At 34.9% G+C, this 19,945-nt stretch overlaps 1 protein-coding gene across 1 annotated transcript in view; it reads left to right on the forward strand.

Annotated features, from left to right (window-relative positions):
- mospd2 (motile sperm domain containing 2) overlaps positions 1-19,945 on the forward strand; it is a 29,981-nt gene that overhangs the window by 2,452 nt on the left and 7,584 nt on the right. Inside the window, exons 4-11 of the mRNA XM_084422250.1 lie at positions 596-682; positions 935-1,089; positions 5,550-5,610; positions 6,222-6,260; positions 6,499-6,623; positions 7,720-7,893; positions 15,671-15,786; positions 16,817-16,910. Coding sequence (XP_084278376.1) covers positions 596-682; positions 935-1,089; positions 5,550-5,610; positions 6,222-6,260; positions 6,499-6,623; positions 7,720-7,893; positions 15,671-15,786; positions 16,817-16,910 — 851 coding nt within the window. The remainder of the gene's footprint in view (positions 1-595; positions 683-934; positions 1,090-5,549; positions 5,611-6,221; positions 6,261-6,498; positions 6,624-7,719; positions 7,894-15,670; positions 15,787-16,816; positions 16,911-19,945) is intronic.

The following is a 19,945-nucleotide window of genomic DNA, read 5'->3' on the forward strand; positions in this document are numbered from 1 at the left end:
AAAATGAAACTTATTTTAGGACTAATACGATGTTTTGCAGTGTGAGATTATTTTAATGACAGTTTCCAACCCCATAAAAACTATTTCTGAAAACATAAGCCGGACATGATCAAAAGACGCAGTGAAAGCATTATTGACCGCTGTAATGATCCTGTTATACTGGTCCATATCATAGTATTATCATTATTAGTGTTTTCCTCTTGATCCCAATGACAACATGAGTTCCTTATGGATGATTATGGACTATATGCTTCGTCTGTTTAACGGTTATAGAGATTTACAGAATGGTAATTGGATCGTAACTCTTTTGTGCTCCTGAGAAACAGTTCCCTGTAGTTTCCTTTCCAATAGAGACACTTATTGTATGTATCCTGAGCTCTGCTGATGTTGAGCGGCACAATCCTCTTCTTGTCTTTCGTCCTTCAAACCTTCAGTGTTAATTCAGTAATTTCAGCGGATTTGTAACTTTCATTGCCACAAACCAAATCAGTGAGTGTTGGTTTCCTCTTATCAGAGGTTCACTGTGCTGCTAAACTGATACTGTTGAAGAAATGTGATGAATGACTGGTATTTAGTCTTCTCCTTCCTCCTGTAGATCTGGTGGAGAGCAGTATTCCCCGCTGGATGTTCGAGAGCGGTGCGGTTTACCTTCACGGATACGACAGAGAAGGAAACAAACTCTGTATGTGGAGGTTAATCCGCCTTTGCATGTTATAAACACCGTTCTTAATCGCAATATAACCAGCTTTCAGAAATTCTGTGAAAAACATTGTGGAAATCATGCCTTAGTTATTTGAAAATAGGATTTTTTCTTCATTTTTTATCTACTTGACAACAAAAACATACTATATATATATATATTATTATTATTATTATTATTTTTTTTTTATTTATTTTTTTTTCTTCTTCCTTGAAACACTTTTTGTTGATCTAGTCTGGTTCCGAGTGAAGCTCCACGTGAAGGATGCCAAGACGACCGTGGATAAGAAGAGGTATGTGGCGTTCTGGTTGGAGCGCTACGCTAAACGAGAGCCGGGAATGCCACTGACGGTCGTGTTCGACATGTCCGAGTCCGGACTCAGTAATATAGTGAGTTCTTCACTTTACTCCACATGCTCATGTTTCAGTCCTGACAGTGCTCCATACCCAGTGCTGGGCAGCGATTAAACACATCCAAAATATAAGTTTGTGTTTACATGATATATGTGTGTGTGTGTACTGTGTATAATTACTTTGTATATATAAATATACACATATGCATGTATAGATGAAAGAAATATTTGCATGTATATACTGTATATGTATTTATTATACATAATTTATATTACAGTATTCAACATTTGAAGTGGATCAAAACCGTTCATCAAAGTTATACATGAATTATGAACATTATTCGTTCTCGTCTTTGGACAAATGTTGACGACTGTATATATGACGCAAGTATAAATATTTTATATATAAATAACATATTTTTCTTAAATATATACATGCATGTGTGTGTATTTATATATACAAAATAATTATACACACACACACACACACACACACATATCATGTAAACACAAACTTTTATTTTGGAAGCCATTAATCGTTGCCCAGAACTACAAATAACAAATATTTAGAGCATTCCTCTATCAAAAGAACATATATATTGAAGAAATATGTGTGCATGTACTGTATATATAGTTATACATAATTAATTAATTAATAATTTATATTATATCAAGTATAAATCTTATATATATATAAAAAATTCTTAAATATATACATGCATATGTGTGTTTTTATATATACAAAATATACACAGTACATTTTATTGTAAACACAAACTTTATTTTGGATGCGATTAATCGTTGCCCGGCACTACAAATAACATTAATATTTAGCGCATTCCTCTTTCAAAAGAACATGAAGCACAAATAATAGTAACCGCCAAATATAAATATTTCAGAATTAGTTTTAGTGTTTTTTTCCCTCCCAGAGTCTGAAGAGTGTGTGGATGTTTCTCACATAAACCGATGAAGAAACGTGAACCTCGATTTGCGTTTGCTCTGATTAGTCTTGGGCCGTTATTGACCCTCTGGCAGGCATTTTAAGGTCATTATCTGCATTATATAAATATGATTATACGCTGTGCGAGTCGAAGGTGCAGAGGGACAGACGCCCTTCACTGCTTTAACACTTTGCAGATTAACGTGGCCTTTAAATCTCTTCGGTCAATCCAACTCGCTTAATCCAAGAGAACTTCCCGTCAAACAGCAAATCTCCTCGCCTCATGTTTCTGCTGCAGAAACGGCCAGAGCCACAGCCTAATCAAACCTAATGCCACAATTACAGTGCGCTTTAATTAATGCTTATCTTATAGGACTGTAAATTGGTTTTGCATGTTTATAATATGAAGGACTGTCATGTGGAAGTGTCTTCATTATGGCGACTAGGGTTTAACGCTTCTCTGTAAAATACAGTCAAACCAAAAATTATTCAGACACTTAGTGCAGTTCTATGTTATAAATATGATTTAGTATGGCATAATTTCGACTTTTCATCTCGTAATTGACTCAGTATGTCATAATTTCGACTTTTCATCTCATAATTGACTCAGTATGTCATAATTTCGACTTTTCATCTCATAATTGACTCAGTATGGCATAATTTCGACTTTTCATCTCATAATTGACTCAGTATGTCATAATTTCAACTTTTCATCTCATAATTGACTCAGTATGGCATAATTTCGACTTTTCATCTCATAATTGACTCAGTATGTCATAATTTCGACTTTCATCTCATAATTGACTCAGTATGTCATAATTTCGACTTTTCATCTCATAATTGACTCAGTATGGCATAATTTCGACTTTTCATCTCGTAATTGACTCAGTATGTCATAATTTCGACTTTTCATCTCATAATTGACTCAGTATGTCATAATTTCGACTTTTCATCTCATAATTGACTCAGTATGTCATAATTTCGACTTTTCATCTCATAATTGACTCAGTATGTCATAATTTCATCTTTCTATGTTACAAATGACTCAGTATGTCATAATTTCGACTTTTCATCTCATAATTGACTCAGTATGTCATAATTTCATCTTTCTATGTTATAAATGACTTCGAATGTCATAATTTCGACTTTTCATCGCGTAATTGACTCAGTATGTCATAATTTCGACTTTCGATGTTATAAATGACTTCGAATGTCATAATTTCGACTTTTCATCACATAATTGACTCAGTATGTCATCATTTCGACTTTTCATCTCATAATTGACTCAGTATGTCATAATTTCATCTTTCTATGTTATAAATGACTTCGAATGTCATAATTTCGACTTTTCATCTCATAATTGACTCAGTATGTCATAATTTCGACTTTCGATGTTATAAATGACTTCGAATGTCATAATTTCGACTTTTCATCTCGTAATTGACTCAGTATGTCATAATTTCGACGACTTTTCATCTCGTAATTGACTCAGTATGTCATAATTTCGACGACTTTTCATCTCGTAATTGACTCAGTATGTCATAATTTCGACTTTTCATCTCGTAATTGACTCAGTATGTCATAATTTCAACTTTTCATCTCATAATTGACTCAGTATGTCATAATTTCGACTTTTCATCTCGTAATTGACTCAGTATGTCATAATTTCGACTTTTCATCTCGTAATTGACTCAGTATGTCATAATTTCGACTTTTCATCTCATAATTGACTCAGTATGTCATAATTTCAACTTTTCATCTCGTAATTGACTCAGTATGTCATAATTTCAACTTTTCATCTCATAATTGACTCAGTATGTCATAATTTCAACTTTTCATCTCATAATTGACTCAGTATGTCATAATTTCGACTTTTCATCTCATAATTGACTCAGTATGTCATAATTTCGACTTTCGATGTTATAAATATGACACTAAGTGTCACACCAGATATAATGTTTGATATTGTTCCACTAGTGTGATCAGGACACTATAGTTCATTTCTGTGAGTGAGGAGAGCAAAATAAAGAAAACTGTGACATATTATACCCAAACACACTTCATACAGCGACTACCAGTGACATTTGGGACTAAAATTGATAAAGACACTTTGAGCTGATCATGTTTTGCTGAAGTGTGTTTTCTTTAATTGCTAATGCTCTTTTTACACACAGACTGAACACAATGAAGCATTGCTTGGTGATTGGTTGAGCTAAACTGGTATTATCTAATTGTGTAGTTAAATTTAACAGCTGACAGATATTCAACATAATTCATGTGTGAGACAGTCTAACAGAAGGACGGACAAAACCAGTCAAATATCAACTGAGTTCTGCTCAGATTTTATTACCATTTTCTAAACTATAGCGAATAAACTGATAATGTAAGTAAGTTCAGTGATGTTTCATTTTTGTTGTAAAAATGATTAATTTAGTGCATATATATATATATATATATCCGCTCTGGAGAAAACCGTGATGTCATCGTCCAGCTCAGTTCAGCTCTCATATAATGGTGTCAGTGCAGGAGATCAATAATATTGATGAATATTAAATTAAATGTCCCTAACTAAGCAAGCCAAAAGCCAAAGTCAACAAAGGCGAAGTTGTTTGCCAAGTAAATAAATCTTCCATATAAAATCCATTCTGTTGTGTTCTTGTAATAAACTCTCATTGAAGAGTCAGTAATGCAAAAGGTTGTTGCTTCCAGGAACGAGTATGGAGAGCAAATGTAAGCGTCAACAGCAAACGGAGCTAAAGGTTACTCGAGCGCTCAGTAAACACCACGATTGCACAATCTGTTCAGATCAGAAGGACTAACCGGTTGTACACACTGATCATGTTGATCAGTGTGTGTGTTCAGTGCTGGTTGAGCTGTGTGGTTAGCGGTTAGATTTGACCCCGTGGTGACCTTTAACAGTTAGTTAACTAATGGATTAATGGCAGCTTTATAGTTTAACATGAGGCAATGGTTTAGGCTTTATGAAGTGGGTCAGTAACAAACACTCTCACTGAAATACACTCCAATATTCAACAATTCAGTGAGAAATGCTTGATATTTTAAATTGATTTGGTGGTAAATTTGGATTTGTCTTTTTTATTTTTTTATAATCCCAGTGCTTTACAAACGAAAACTTTTTTTTTACTCTAAAACCTTCTTACCCCAAAATCCATGTTTTATATTATATTTATATTATGCTCACTACTAGACAGGCAGATATATTTACCGCGGTATGAACGGTATAGCAAGATTACAGTATACACCATCATTTCATCCAGCTCTATAAATTATAGACATTAAATCAATGAAAAATTAAGAACGTCTAGAACCGTTTGGAGAAACATCACGAAATTTGGCACATTTATTGCAAAGGATCTGAACATAATTCACACCAAATTTGGGGTCTCTGTTTAAAACTCTCTAGCGCCACCATCAGCTTAAATTGTGACTTAATATATTTTTTTGGATTATAAATTCTGCCTGGCAACACAAATCTGCTGTTCTCGACTCTGTGTCTTGCTGCGTCTAACGTTCTTTCCCATGTTCTTCTCTTCTAGGATATGGACTTTGTGAAATACATCATTAACTGCTTCAAAGTGTACTATCCAAAGTTTCTTTGTGAGTGTATTCTGTTTATTCAACCTTCTGTTATAGCAGACTTGATGAAAAGCCAATAATTAAATCAAATATAATAAATACTTTTAACAAATCAAAATAAAACTTACTAAAGAAGATGCCAATGTGCTGATAAATTATTGCAATATTGGTAACACTTTACAATAAGGTTCATTAGTTAGCATTAGTTAATGCATTTACTAACAATGAACAATACATTTGTTACAGTATTTATTCATCTTTGTTAATGTTAATAAAAATCCAGCTGTTCATTGTTTGTTCATGTTAGTTCACAGTGCATTAACTAATGTTAACATATACAACCTTTGATTTTAATAATGTATTAGTAAATGTTGAAATCAATGTTAACTAAGATTAATAAATGCTATTGTTCATTCTTAGTTTATGTTAACTGACTGACTAATGAACCTTATTGTAATATTAACTTAAACTTCAAGCTCAACTTAAAGCTCAAAGGGATTTGGCTGACAGAAATAAGTTTGGGAATCCCTGTATTATAGAAAGAGATTTCCAAAATGTCCTCATTTTACATATAACTTTCCATAGTCACTTGGTTTGTTTTAACATTTATGTATTTTCTGTTTTAATCACAGCCAAAATGATCATGTACGAGATGCCCTGGATCATGAATGGTGAGTCGTGATTGGTTGATAACTGACAGATCTTTGTAATGATGTTCATTTGTCCTAACTATGAACCATCACTGAACTTGCTTAAGCTGGACTGTGACGCTATTGTCTTCTAGAAACAAACTTTGTTGCATTATTTTCCTGTTATCTCTGTAAAGCTGCTTTGAAACACTCTGTACTGTAAAAAGCGCTGTATAAATCCATGTGACGTGACTCGACTGGCTTGTCTTGTGTGCGGCAGCCGCCTGGAAGATCGTGAAGACGTGGCTCGGCCCTGATGCCATCAGTAAACTCAAGTTCGTCACCAAGAGTGACATCCAGACGTACATCGGCCCCGAACACCTTCCACCGTACATGGGAGGAACGGTATGTAAATATAAGAGGAGGATTACTTTGAACTGGGCTTTGGCACAAATGTCACGTCTCCATTTCAATTCACAAGCTTGCAATGACAATCTAACTATTAAGGCTGGGCAAAAAATAAAAGATTCTTCGATGAATCGTTTTTTTTAAAGGGGTCCTAAAATGCCCTTTTCCCAAGATGTAAAATACGTCTCTGATGTCCCCAGAGTGTGTGTGTGAAGTTTTAGCTCAAAATACCTCACAGATATTTTTATACAGCATGTTAAAATTGTCACTTTTTGAGGGTGAGCAAAAACACACTGTTTTTGTATGTGTCCCTTTAAATGCAAATGAGCTGCTGCTCCCGGCACAGAGGGCGGAGCTTCAAGAGCTATTTGCTGCTGTAACTGGTAGTGAAGAGGAAGAGATGATCGGTTCTACAGCGATCTGTCAGCACACATTAAAGAGACACAAACACATATTTATTGCTTGAATTTTGTTATAAAATTGAAAGTATTTGAAAGCTGAGACTTCTTCATATCAAAAGTAACAAAGCCTAATGTGATTTATTGGATGGGAGGTGCGCTACAAATCATGTTTAGGGAAGAATCAATATTTTCAGCCCAGCCGTAGTTTTAAAGTCCACCTGTAGTCAATAATTTTATCACTTAAATCTCATCTTTGATCATCAAAATGACATCCAGGAAAAAAAAAAATCTTCATGTCTTAAAATATCTTGAATGTAACTCGACACCCTCGCCTCATTTAGTATGCGTGGTTCTATGAATATGCAAATGAGTCCCGCCTCCACTCACTCACTCAGCTCAGAGATCCACTGGTTGACGATCACACGTTGATCTGATTGGTTACAAGGTAGTTTGTGACGTCAGAAACACCAAAGCGTGTTTATGAGACTGTCTTTGGTTCACTGCAGTTTTAAGGAGGAAATACTCAGCAATGGTGTCGACTTATGAACTTACACATGCTTTGACTTAAAGCGTATTAAAAACACCACATAGACACATAAACTACATTAAAAGCTGGATTTTCACCACAGGGGGACTTTAAGTAAAATATGGCTTTAAGATTTGTGGTAATATTCTTTTGTTTTATCTGATAGGATCAGTTCAAGTACAGTTATCCGCCTCTCCTGGACGACGACTTCCAGTCTCCAATCTGTGAAAACGGTCCAATCGTCAGCGAGGACGAGAGTGACATCAAGGATTTAGAGTCCGACTCCAAAGAAACTCTCGAGTCCAGCTTCAATGCTGAGCAATCCATCAGACCAAAGAAGGTATACCTCGTTTCCTCACGTCTAGGTCACATTTCCCCCGAAAATCCAAAGAAATTATATTTTGCAAGATTATTTTGCAATGCATTTTACGTTTTTGCATCTTTTGAATTTGGCAAAAATAATGCAAAAAATATCAACTTAATTTCTGGCAAAATCTTACAATGCGGTTTATTTTTTTTTTATATATATATATTTTTACATGAACTTGAAATTATATTTTGCACATTTTTAGATCTTGGTAAAAAAAAAAAAAGGTGCACAAAATACTAGCAATTTTCTGGTGAAACTTTACAATGCGGTTTGTTAACATGAACTAACGATAAACAAAACGTCTACAGCATTTATTAATCTTAGTTTGTGTTCTACATTTACTAATACATTAATTAAAATTAGAAGTTGTATCTGTTAACAGTAACTCTGTGAACTAACATCAACAAGCAGTGAACAGCTGTATCTTTATTAACTAACATTAACAAAGGTAATAAATGCTGTAAACTATATTGCTCATAGTTGGTCCATATTAACTTATGGTAAAAAAAATGTATGCAAAATATGATTTATTTTCTTTTGATTTTGAAATGTGGCCCAGACATGCTCCCGATCGGTTTCCTGAGACTTAACTCCTCTATGCCTGATTTACAGCTGTTTCTAACAGTGATTATTTGCTTACTTTTTGAACTTCTGTGCATTCTTCTCATACTTTTGATTAAATCATGCAATAACGCATGCATTTGCTTCTAAATCAAAACAACGTCTGCGAGTTCAACTCAAAGCATGCTGATGCTTCGGCTTTAATAACGCGGCCGAGACCTTGTACTGAAGCTCCACTGCCCCTGTTAATCTCTCGCTGTCTTCTCAGTGAGATGATGATCACATGTGATCGGGTTAATATCAGGTGAATCGACTCCTAACTGGGGCTGGACAATATTTATAATAAAAATAATAATAAAATGTGTGATGTTTTTCAGCATTTAGACAATGTTCAATAAATGTTCAATGATAAATAGCAGTATTTACCCATGTGTGTTTTTTTACTAAAACATAAAAAAATGTAACGACACAAACAAATCATTTAACAGTTTGTTTTTAACTTTAGCACTAATGCAGCTGATCCACACATTCAAGTGTTGATAACATAAAGAATGCATGAAGCTTGAATAAAACATTTAGATTTTTTTTTGTTTAAAAGCAGAGGCTTTTGTTCTTTGTTTTGATTTATTGCATGTTCAGATATTCATACAACAAAAGAAAATGTTATTTTTAAAACCTTATTTTTTTTTTAAAACTGTTGTGTGGAAAGTATTTTTTTTATATGCTTTTGTTTATTTTTATGTTTTAGTTTAGTATAAGTTGATTTATTTCAAGTTAATGATTTTAGTACATCAACAAACTTATGTAAGATTCTCAAAAAATAGTTTTTTTATTTTTACGTTTTTCAACTATTTATTTATTGCTGCTTTATTTAAATGAACATATTTTTTAAATAGCTTTAGGTTTACGATACTAACCCTGTTTCAAAGCCGATGCATTGTGCTGTTATCCGTCATCATCACTCAGCCCTGATCTGATCATATCTTCTGTGCTGTTAGTGGATCTGTTAGCAGACGTGTTGATTGACGTCACATTGAGCGAACATGCTAATTATGATAGCGACGGCTAATGCGCTCAAACATCTCATTGATCACTGCAGATTCATCATGTGACTCTCAAACTCTCAGCATGAGCTCACAGGTTCAGATGATTGATTTGTGATTGAGATCTTCACTCATTTTCGAGTGGAAAGGCCCGTTTACACCAAGAACGATACAGTACTGTATTAGCGATATTGTTCTGTTTATTCTGTAAATGCTCGAGCTTTTTAAAGCAGGATGGATTCTGATTGGCTGTAAATGTTTTTATCATTCATCAGCTGAAAAAAATCTTTCTGAAAATGATTCCAACGATATCGTTTCTCTGTGGCGTTAGAGTTGTTGTTGTACTGTGGACTTTTTTCATATTTAGAATTATCTTTTTTTAGAACTGCATCTTTATCGTTATAGTTATCGTCCTGGGTGTGAACAGGCCATAAGGCTGCACGATATATTGGGGAAAATATGTATATTGCGATATGGCTTTGTGCGATTGTCAAATCCAGGTAAATGTATGCGTTAGCGGTTTCAGATTGTTTCAGAATGGTTTGGCTCATATAAAGTCTCAATTGTGTGTATAAAGTTAGAATTGCGTGATACTCGCAATTGCATGATATAAAGTCAGAATTGCGTGATATAAATTCAGAATTGTGAGATATAAAGTCGCAATTGAATGTTATAAAGTCAGAATTGCGTGATAGTCAGAATTGCGTGAGATAGTCAGAATTGTGAGATATAAAGTTGCAATTATGAGTTAGTCAGAATTGCGAGATATAAAGTGGCAATTGCGAGATCTAAAAGTCAGAATTGCGTGATAGTCGCAATTGCGTGTTATAAAGTCAGAATTGCGTGATATAAAGTCGCAATTGCGAGTTATAAAAGTCAGAATTGCGAGATATAAGGTGGCAATTGCGCGTTATAAAAGTCAGAATTGCGTGATATATAGTTAGAATTGCATGTTATAAAGTCAGAACTGTGAGATTTAGTCGCAATTGCGTGTTATAAAGTCAGAATAGCGTGATATAAAGTCGCAATTGCGTGTTATAGTCAGAATATCGTGATATAAAGTCGCAATTGCGCGTTAAAGTCAGAATTGCGTGATATAGTCAGAATTGCGTGTTATAAAGTCGCAATTGTGTGTAATAAAGTCAGAATTGCGTGATAGTCGCAATTGCATGTTGTAAAGTCAGAATAGCGTGATATAAAGTCGCAATTGCGTGTTATAGTCAGAATTGTGAGATATAGTCGCAATTGCGAGTAAAAAAAGTCAGAATTGCGCGATATATAGTCACAATTGCGCGTTAAAGTCCAAATTGTGAGATATAGTCACAATTGCGTGTTATAAAGTCAGAATTGCGTGATATAAATTCAGAATTGTGAGATATAAAGTCGCAATTGAATGTTATAAAGTCAGAATTGCGTGATAGTCAGAATTGCGTGAGATAGTCAGAATTGTGAGATATAAAGTTGCAATTATGAGTTAGTCAGAATTGCGAGATATAAAGTGGCAATTGCGAGATCTAAAAGTCAGAATTGCGTGATAGTCGCAATTGCGTGTTATAAAGTCAGAATTGCGTGATATAAAGTCGCAATTGCGAGTTATAAAAGTCAGAATTGCGAGATATAAGGTGGCAATTGCGCGTTATAAAAGTCAGAATTGCGTGATATATAGTTAGAATTGCATGTTATAAAGTCAGAACTGTGAGATTTAGTCGCAATTGCGTGTTATAAAGTCAGAATAGCGTGATATAAAGTCGCAATTGCGTGTTATAGTCAGAATATCGTGATATAAAGTCGCAATTGCGCGTTAAAGTCAGAATTGCGTGATATAGTCAGAATTGCGTGTTATAAAGTCGCAATTGTGTGTAATAAAGTCAGAATTGCGTGATAGTCGCAATTGCGTGTTGTAAAGTCAGAATAGCGTGATATAAAGTCGCAATTGCGTGTTATAGTCAGAATTGTGAGATATAGTCGCAATTGCGAGTAAAAAAAGTCAGAATTGCGCGATATATAGTCACAATTGCGCGTTAAAGTCCAAATTGTGAGATATAGTCACAATTGCGTGTTATAAAGTCAGAATTGTGAGATATAGTCGCAATTGCGTGTTATAAAGTCAGAATTGTGAGATATAGTCGCAGTCAGAATTGTGAGATATATAGTCACAATTGCACGTTATAAAGTCAGAATTGTGAGATATAGTCGCAATTGCGCGTTAAAGTCAGAATTGTGAGATATAGTCGCAATTGCGTGTTATAAAGTCAGAATTGCGTGATATAAATTTGCAATTGCGAAGTCGCAATTATCTTTTAAAATGTTTTATTCTGTGGCGGAAACAGGCTTGCATAAAATCACCTCATTCATTCTAGAATGATTATTTTCAAATAGAAATATCCAAGTCATCATTCCTGTATATTCATTTCGCAATATATAATCGCAGAAAAGCAAAACATCGCAAAGTCAGTTTCTCCCCAGTATCGTGCAGCTCTAATCGACTCCGATGTAAAATCCCCATCATTCTCCACAGAGCAACTGATTCTCGACTGCAAGTTTCCTCACATTATATTTTGCTTCGAATCAAAGGTTCATGTTTGATTTGATTCCCGGCTTTTAACTCTTTTTTTCCATAAGAATTTGGAGGATTCCTCAATGCGCTGCGTTATCCTCGAGCATGTGTTTCTGATGTCCCTCTCTGTCTGTGTGTCTAAAACAAGGACGGGTAAGACATTGTAGATGTTTCTACACCCTCAAGTGCCTGACGTTTCCAGAGCGAAACCAGATTCATCCGTCCATCCCATTTCAACTCCATTCAAGACGCTCGTGTTTGTTCAGCGCTCCCGTTTCAGATGTTCTAAAGCATTTCAGAGGCATTGCACATGATTTTAATCACTTCCATTGATTTCTCTTTAACAAACTACCGTCTGGTTACGGGGTTTGTTCGGTTTGATCAATCAGAGCTAAATGAAGTTTTTTTGTTGCAGTTTTACATTGTTATTTTTGTGTTGTGATGTTAAACTCTTAAGGGCTCAAACACACTAAAGTTTGCTGTTGTCGAGAACCGGTTCTTGAGCATCTGCGTTTCTGAATCTACAAATCAAGTCAGCTTTAAGTCAGCAAAATTAGTCAATTATGAAACCATTTAGATTCATTTCAATCTGTAACGTCACAGAAAATGAAAATGTTTTATCTGAGATGCGAGTTTAAATTAAATGTGTAAAAAGACACAATCCTGGATAAATTGAGAATCACAAATTATTATTTTTTAATTTTTTTTTTTCGTTTCAAATTGATTGTGATTCTCCCACGATTCTGAACAGACAACTAAACAAAATAACGTGATTTACTAGAGGTTCTGACAAAATCTGTTAATTGCTAGTCATTTTGAAAATGTTTAATTAATTTGAATGAATGATTCAGTGACTCGCTCAAATACTTTTTTCATTACTGGATGAATCAGCGTTTTTAACGAATCTCTTGAATGAATGATTCAATGACTCACTCAAATACTTGTTTCATTACTGGATGAATCAGCGTTTTTAACGAATCTCTTGAATCAATGATTCAATGACTCACTCAAATACTTGTTTCATTACTGGATGAATCAGCGTTTTTAACGAATCTCTTGAATCAATGATTCAATGACTCACTCAAATACTTGTTTCATTACTGGATGAATCAGCGTTTTTGAACGAATCTCTTGAATGAATGATTCGATTACCTGCTACTTTCTGTCATCTGTGGAACACAAAAGATGATATTTTAAAAACATCTTGGCGTTTTTCGTCCAAATAATGAAAGTAATTGAGGTGTTGTTTGGACCCCCAAATATTTTTATTTAAAGTGAACGATCGCTTAAGACTCGAAAGACTTAAATCCGTGTAGTTACTGATTCTTCTTATGAACGCATGTAGTTAAAGATACTCAGAGCAAAGATTTGTTTTAATAAATAATGCTTAAAAAAAATAGAATACAGTAAAAACCAATTAATGCTTGTTAAAAAAAATATTCTAAAAGCATAATTCTGGTTCCTCGAACACAATTATGGTTCCATTTCCTGAGTCTGACTGTCAGAAACACAGCGAATCAGTGGATTCCAGGGCCGTAAAGGGAAAAACACTGGGTTTTGTGGGACATATCCAGTGCTTTCAGTAACGCAGCTGATCTCACGCTGATGCGACTCGATCGACCGCACGAGTGTGTCGGAGCCCTGAGAGCTCACACCACTGTCATGTGACTGCCTTCTTCATTACTGTATCGTTATGATAATTAACCATATCTAACACTCAAGCATCTGTGTCTCCAGTTACTGTTATTATACACACACTAATCGGTTCAGTTTTGCACTAACACTCCGTCCAGATGAAGCTGAATGTGACTTTTACACATTTTTTAACATTTCATAAAATGTTTTTATTCTTATTATGAGTGATTTCTCTGATCGATACTGTGATTCAGTACTGAGTGTTTGCCAAAGATGGATATATATAATACAATATAATCATTTCATCACTAATGATCAGTTAACTGGTAACACTTGAGGTTCACATTAGTTAACGTGAACTAGCAATAAACAGTTTCTGCAATTCTAAATGTTAATTCCAAAACTGATGAATTATTTTATTCAAATCAAAGTTGTGTCTGTTAATATTGTTTAATGGACCCGACCTGACGTGAACTAACTATGATCAGCTTGAGTGTTTTAACTTGCATTAACTAATGAGAGCTTATTGTAAAAGAGTTGCCAATGAAATGATGATTGGCTGATTTACTGACGTGCTGTAAGATGTAATCTTGTGTGAAAAACATGTAATCTAGTTCAGCTGTTTAATTCTTTACATTTTCAATCAAACACTGAATAAAGTCCTGAACATTTCAAATCAAACCTGCCTGTTTAATCGATGTGACCTTTGACCCTTTAACCCCCCGACACACTGCATCTGTGGTTCGGTCACGCCATGTTTCGATTCAACTTTGTTTCACACACTTCTGCAGCACGAGCACAGAGAAAGTGTGTGTTCAGCAGTTTCGCTTCTCCCACGTGTGTGTGTGTGTGTGTGTGTGTGTGTGTGTTTGGCTCGAGACTGAAGTGGAGAAAAGTTCCTGCAAGGGTTAAGTGGTGTGTGTGTGTGTGTGTGTGTGTGTGTGTGTGTGTGTGAAGTCACATGACATGAGGGCTCTGTTCCTGCAAGGGTTAAGTGGTGTGTGTGTGTGTGTGTGTGTGTGTGTGTGTGTGTGTGTGTGTGTGTGTGTGTGAAGTCACATGACATGAGGGCCCGTGTTCACACTGGCCCTTTGTTCTGATTTCAGCTGTGTGTTGCTGATGCCATTGATCCTATTGGGGATTACAGTGCATTGCTGCTAATGTGTGTAAAGTTGTGGCCTGTTTAACTCTGTTGCATTTCATTTATTCGCCGTAACTCGAATGAAACATTTTGCTTTATATGCAAAAAAAAAAAAAAAGCACAGAAAAACAAAAAGCTAAAAAAAAAAACTTTTTTTTTACTATTACATAATCAGTTATTAATATTTGGTTGGTTCTCTCTTATTTTTAAACACAGCTACGCAATATGACTACAAGATCTATAATAATATTTGAATGAAGGGTGAAGACGGACGTCAGTAATTGCATAAATGTTGCTACTCAAATTATATATTTAACATCAACAACATGTTTGTCAAATGAATAATGTACAAAACATTCATTTCCAGATAAAATAAATAATGCATACCATAATATAAAATCATAAAACCGTTGAAATTAGCATAATGTTTGACTTTAGTGATGCATTGATCATTGATCTCATTAGTATTTACTTGTTGCTTAACTGTTCATTTGTATAAAGTTGCAACATGCTCAACTTTAATGCATCTTTGTTGCCATAACTCTCATTAAAAATGAAAAGCATATTTATCCATCTATCTATAAAAAAAATAAAAAAATATATAGTTATCTGTACTGTAAGCCTCTCTTTCAACATCTTCCTTTTGTATAATTTCTTGATTGTAAAATGTTAAAGTTCATCAGTTTGTTGATTTTTTTGCGCATTTGAACACATTCATGCGCCAAAAATCGGACCTGATGTCATGCATTTCCATTATTAATCACATTCTGAAAATACAAAGTGTCACATCATGTTCTGTGTGTTTCGCAGGTGAACTTCATTGAAGACGGTCAAAGGTCAGATGATCTCGACCGAGGAGAACCAGGACGACTGAGAGGGGCGAGAAAACCCACAACCACTTTCAAGGGCACATTACTTCACATCAGGTACACACTACACACTGCACACTGCACTCTACACACTGCACACTACACACTGCACTCTACACACTGCACTCTACACACTGCACACTGCACACTACACACTGCACACCGCACACTACACACCACACACTGCACACTACACACCACACACCGCACACCACACACCACACACCACACACTACACACTACACACTACACACCACACACTACACACTGCACACTACACACCTTACACCGCACACCTTACACTGCGCTCGCGTTCAGGTAAAATACTGTCACAATCTACTTTAAATAATCAAGGCATGTTTTACTAAAGGAAGAATCATATTTAATCATTTTCATTTATGCACCAATATCACAAATAAATAGTCATGAACAGCAATATTTATAGCGATGCACCGATATGAACATTTTGGCCGATATCGATAACCGATAATTCTTTATATTTAAAAGCCGATAACCGATATATTGGCCGATAAATCAAAAGCCTGATTACAAAAGCAAAAGTCTCACCAGTAAAAGCCACGTCTCAAACACACAATTATAATGATGTTCTTAAAATTGTATGCAGCCGATATGACGGACTTGTGCTGCACTGAACTATATTTTCCTTTTTTGAAGTGATTCCAATCATATTTCAAGCAATTCAAACCCATAATGTTGAACAGTCGCATCTGAAGAGTCTCAGCTGAAGGAGATAATACATTATTTATCGGCTTTAATATATCAGACAAATTTTCCTATTGGGCCGATAATGATAACATTAAAAATGAACCGATAACAGCCGATACCGATATAGTGGCCGATATATCGTGCGTCCCTAAATATTTACTATATATGAAAAATGACACATGGCGACTTTAGAGAACATTTCTCAAATGACAATGAATCAGAGTTTTGAATCAGTTCACTCACAGTTTGAACTGACTCAATGAATCAACTCTTTTCTCTTCTGTTAACCGTTAGTAAAGGTTGTATATGCGTTCTTGATAATCGTGTGTGTGTGTGTGTGTGTGTGTGTGTTTTCCTCCAGTCCAGCAGAGGAGCTCAGCTTCGGTGCTAAAGAATCAGAGAAGAGGTGTTTGATCGTCCTCAACAACGTCACCAAGAACCACGTGGCCTTTAAGGTGAGACTCAATCATCACTTTTGAAGCGTATCCCGACCAGACGTGATGCGATTAGCAGTTCCTCTGTCCACAACAGAAGCGACTAAAGCAATCACAAATCACAGCCAATCAGAAGAGCGTGTGGGCGGAGTCTCACTTCAAGCGAACTCGCAACCAAATGGATAAACTCAATCAAATTCATAAATATTACACCATTACTCTTAGAAGAAAAGGAGAAATGTCTTCAATTATTGAAACAAAAGTATTATGCAATAATTTAAGTCCCCCTGTGGTGAAAATCCAGCGTTTAATGTAGTTTATGTGTCTATGTGGTGTTTTTAATACGCTTTAAGGCAAAGCATGTGTAAGTTCATAAGTTGACACCATTGCTGAGTATTTCCTCCTTAAAACTGCAGTGAACCAAAGACAGTCTCAAACACACGCTTTGAAATCGCTGGTGTTTCTGACGTCACAAACTACCTTGTAACCAATCAGATCAACGTGTGATCGTCAACCAGTGGATCTCTGAGCTGAGCGAGTGAGTGGAGGCGGGGCTCATTTGCATATTCATAGAGCCACGCATACTAAATGAGGCGAGGGTGTCGAGTTACATTCATGTTAAAAACACCACATAGACACATAAACAACATTAAAAGCTGGATTTTCACAAGATTGCATAATACTTTCATGTTTAATGGGTTATTTCATTAATTAAAACTAATCCATAAAATGGTGCCATGAAGGAAACCCTATATATACGGCTCTATATATGAAGGGTGTCGGGGTAAAGACAAACCGAACATTCCCTTAATTTTTCCTGGACTCCATTTTAATGGTTACATTTAATTTTAATAATCAAAAAGAATGTCTAATTAATTGAAATCAGGAAACTTATACAATATAACAACAATTCATTTAAAGTTTAACAAAACTTTACATGTTTAGGGCTCTATGAAATGTGTTTTAATTGTTTTAAATTTATTATTACTTTTTTTTAAACCACATTTTGTGTTTTCTGTTTTAAGTTTTCTGGACTCCATTTTAATGGTTTAATAAAAAAAAAAAAAAAAAAAAAAGTATAATTAATTGAATTCATAAAAACAACAATTTATTAATTTAAAAAGAAAATTTCATTTAAGTTTTTTTTATTTCAGAAATTCTCTATTATTATTATTATTAGTAGTAGTAGTATTATTATACATTGAGACGTAGCTAACCGAACTTTAATTTTGACGGGTTGCCGTGAAGACCTTTGAGTTTCTCTGCGTTTATAATATGACGATAGTTTTTCTCAAATGAAACGGTTTAAATAGTCTTTGTGTGGTTTAATATTCCCAGACACTGCTCTACATCGCGATTTGATTTAAGTGTTCTGACCTGCTTTTTATTTACTCGTATATTTCTTTTACAAAACCCGTGAAATTCCGCGTCATACTTTAAATGCTGTTTTTCTGACTGGATTGCGGTGGCGTTTTCTGCGTCACAGGCCCTGATGTCATCGAGTGTCTGGAAGCGCTGTAAAGCTGCACTTCTGGACTAGAAGAGCCTCATGATCATCTGGTTTTGATTATTTCTTTCTTCTGTAATGTTTTATCTGTGTCTGAAGAGTTCATTTCACTGCATTAAGTGTTTGTGATGTGGCATGAATGACTCCTGAGAGCTGATCACGGATCAGTAACGTAAATCTAAACGCGTAATATACATGTTTTATATATATGTTTTTGATATGTTTTTCAACTTAACCCGTTCCAGAGTTTGTGTTCTCGAGCCAAACACTGTTATCCTGCAAATTAACGGCCAGAACACATTAAAAGTATCTATTTTGTGTGAGAGCGGTGTGTGTTAGCGTCCGCTAAGTTAATAACTAATGATCTCTGCAACTGAATCAATCAAAACTAACTTTATCTGGACAATAACTTTATTCTAGAGCTGCTGTAAAGCCTAAACAATCTCTGTTACTGTAATCTCCTGTAAATCACTGTAAAGCTGCTGTGAAACATCTGTATTGCTAAAGCGCTGTATTTTAGTTTAGTTTAGTTTATTACAAGGACAATGCATATTAACATGACAAGTCAAAATATGCCAGAATTAGCCAAAAGGCTAGTTTTCATCCGCAGTCCTAGGCCAGATGTACAGTAGGCAACCTAAAAATACAATGTAAAAACAACAATTTAATCAAAACATAACAGAATATAACAAAATACAACAAACCCTACAATTTCCCAAATTAACAGAGAAGAGAAAAAAAAAAAAAAAAAAACAATCAATGTTGACATATTTGCATACTAAAAAGCCAAGTTTTAAAAGAAGAACGAAATCCATTATAACTATTTAATTCTCTAATTGACGTTGGGATGTCATTCCATTCTTTAGAGGCTTTAATAGAGAAAGCAGACTGGCTAAAAGCAGTTTTCCTAAAATTAATAACACAGTCCCTTCTAAATGTACCTCTAGTGAGACGACTGTTTTCCGATTTTAAACTCATAAACTCACTAAGAGGTGGTGGGGCCAGGCCATTAAAAATTTTATAAGCTAGACAGCCATTTGAAAACTTAACAAAGTTTTCCCAACTCAACAATTTATATTTGGATAGAATCTTACAATGATGAAAATGACGTGGTTTCTTATCAAAAATTTTTAGCGTTTGTTTATATGTAGTCTCTATTGGGAGCAAGGCGGAGTGGTTGGCCTGAGACCAAGTAGTAAGACAATAATTCATATGTGAAAATATCATAGAGTGCATAAACATTTTAGCAGCTTGGGTAGACATAGAATTCCTGATATGTCGAAAATTAGATAAATTAAATTTTATTTTCTTAACAGTATTTGAAATCTGAGAATTAAACTTAAGTTTGGAGTCAATGATAATACCAAGATATTTAAATTCTGAGACAATTTGAATTTTTTCACCAGTAATAAAAATGTCCGGATCAACTGCAGAGTTGGTAGTTTTACTAAAGAACATATAAATGAAGGACTTGACTACGGTCTACTGTTATAAACGCAGGCGCTTTGCAGAACACTTCTGTGGAAGTTCATAAGTCTCTGTGTGCGTG

This window comes from Rutilus rutilus (genome assembly GCF_951802725.1).
Source record: "Rutilus rutilus genome assembly, chromosome: 10".
Lineage (NCBI taxonomy): Eukaryota > Metazoa > Chordata > Actinopteri > Cypriniformes > Leuciscidae > Rutilus > Rutilus rutilus.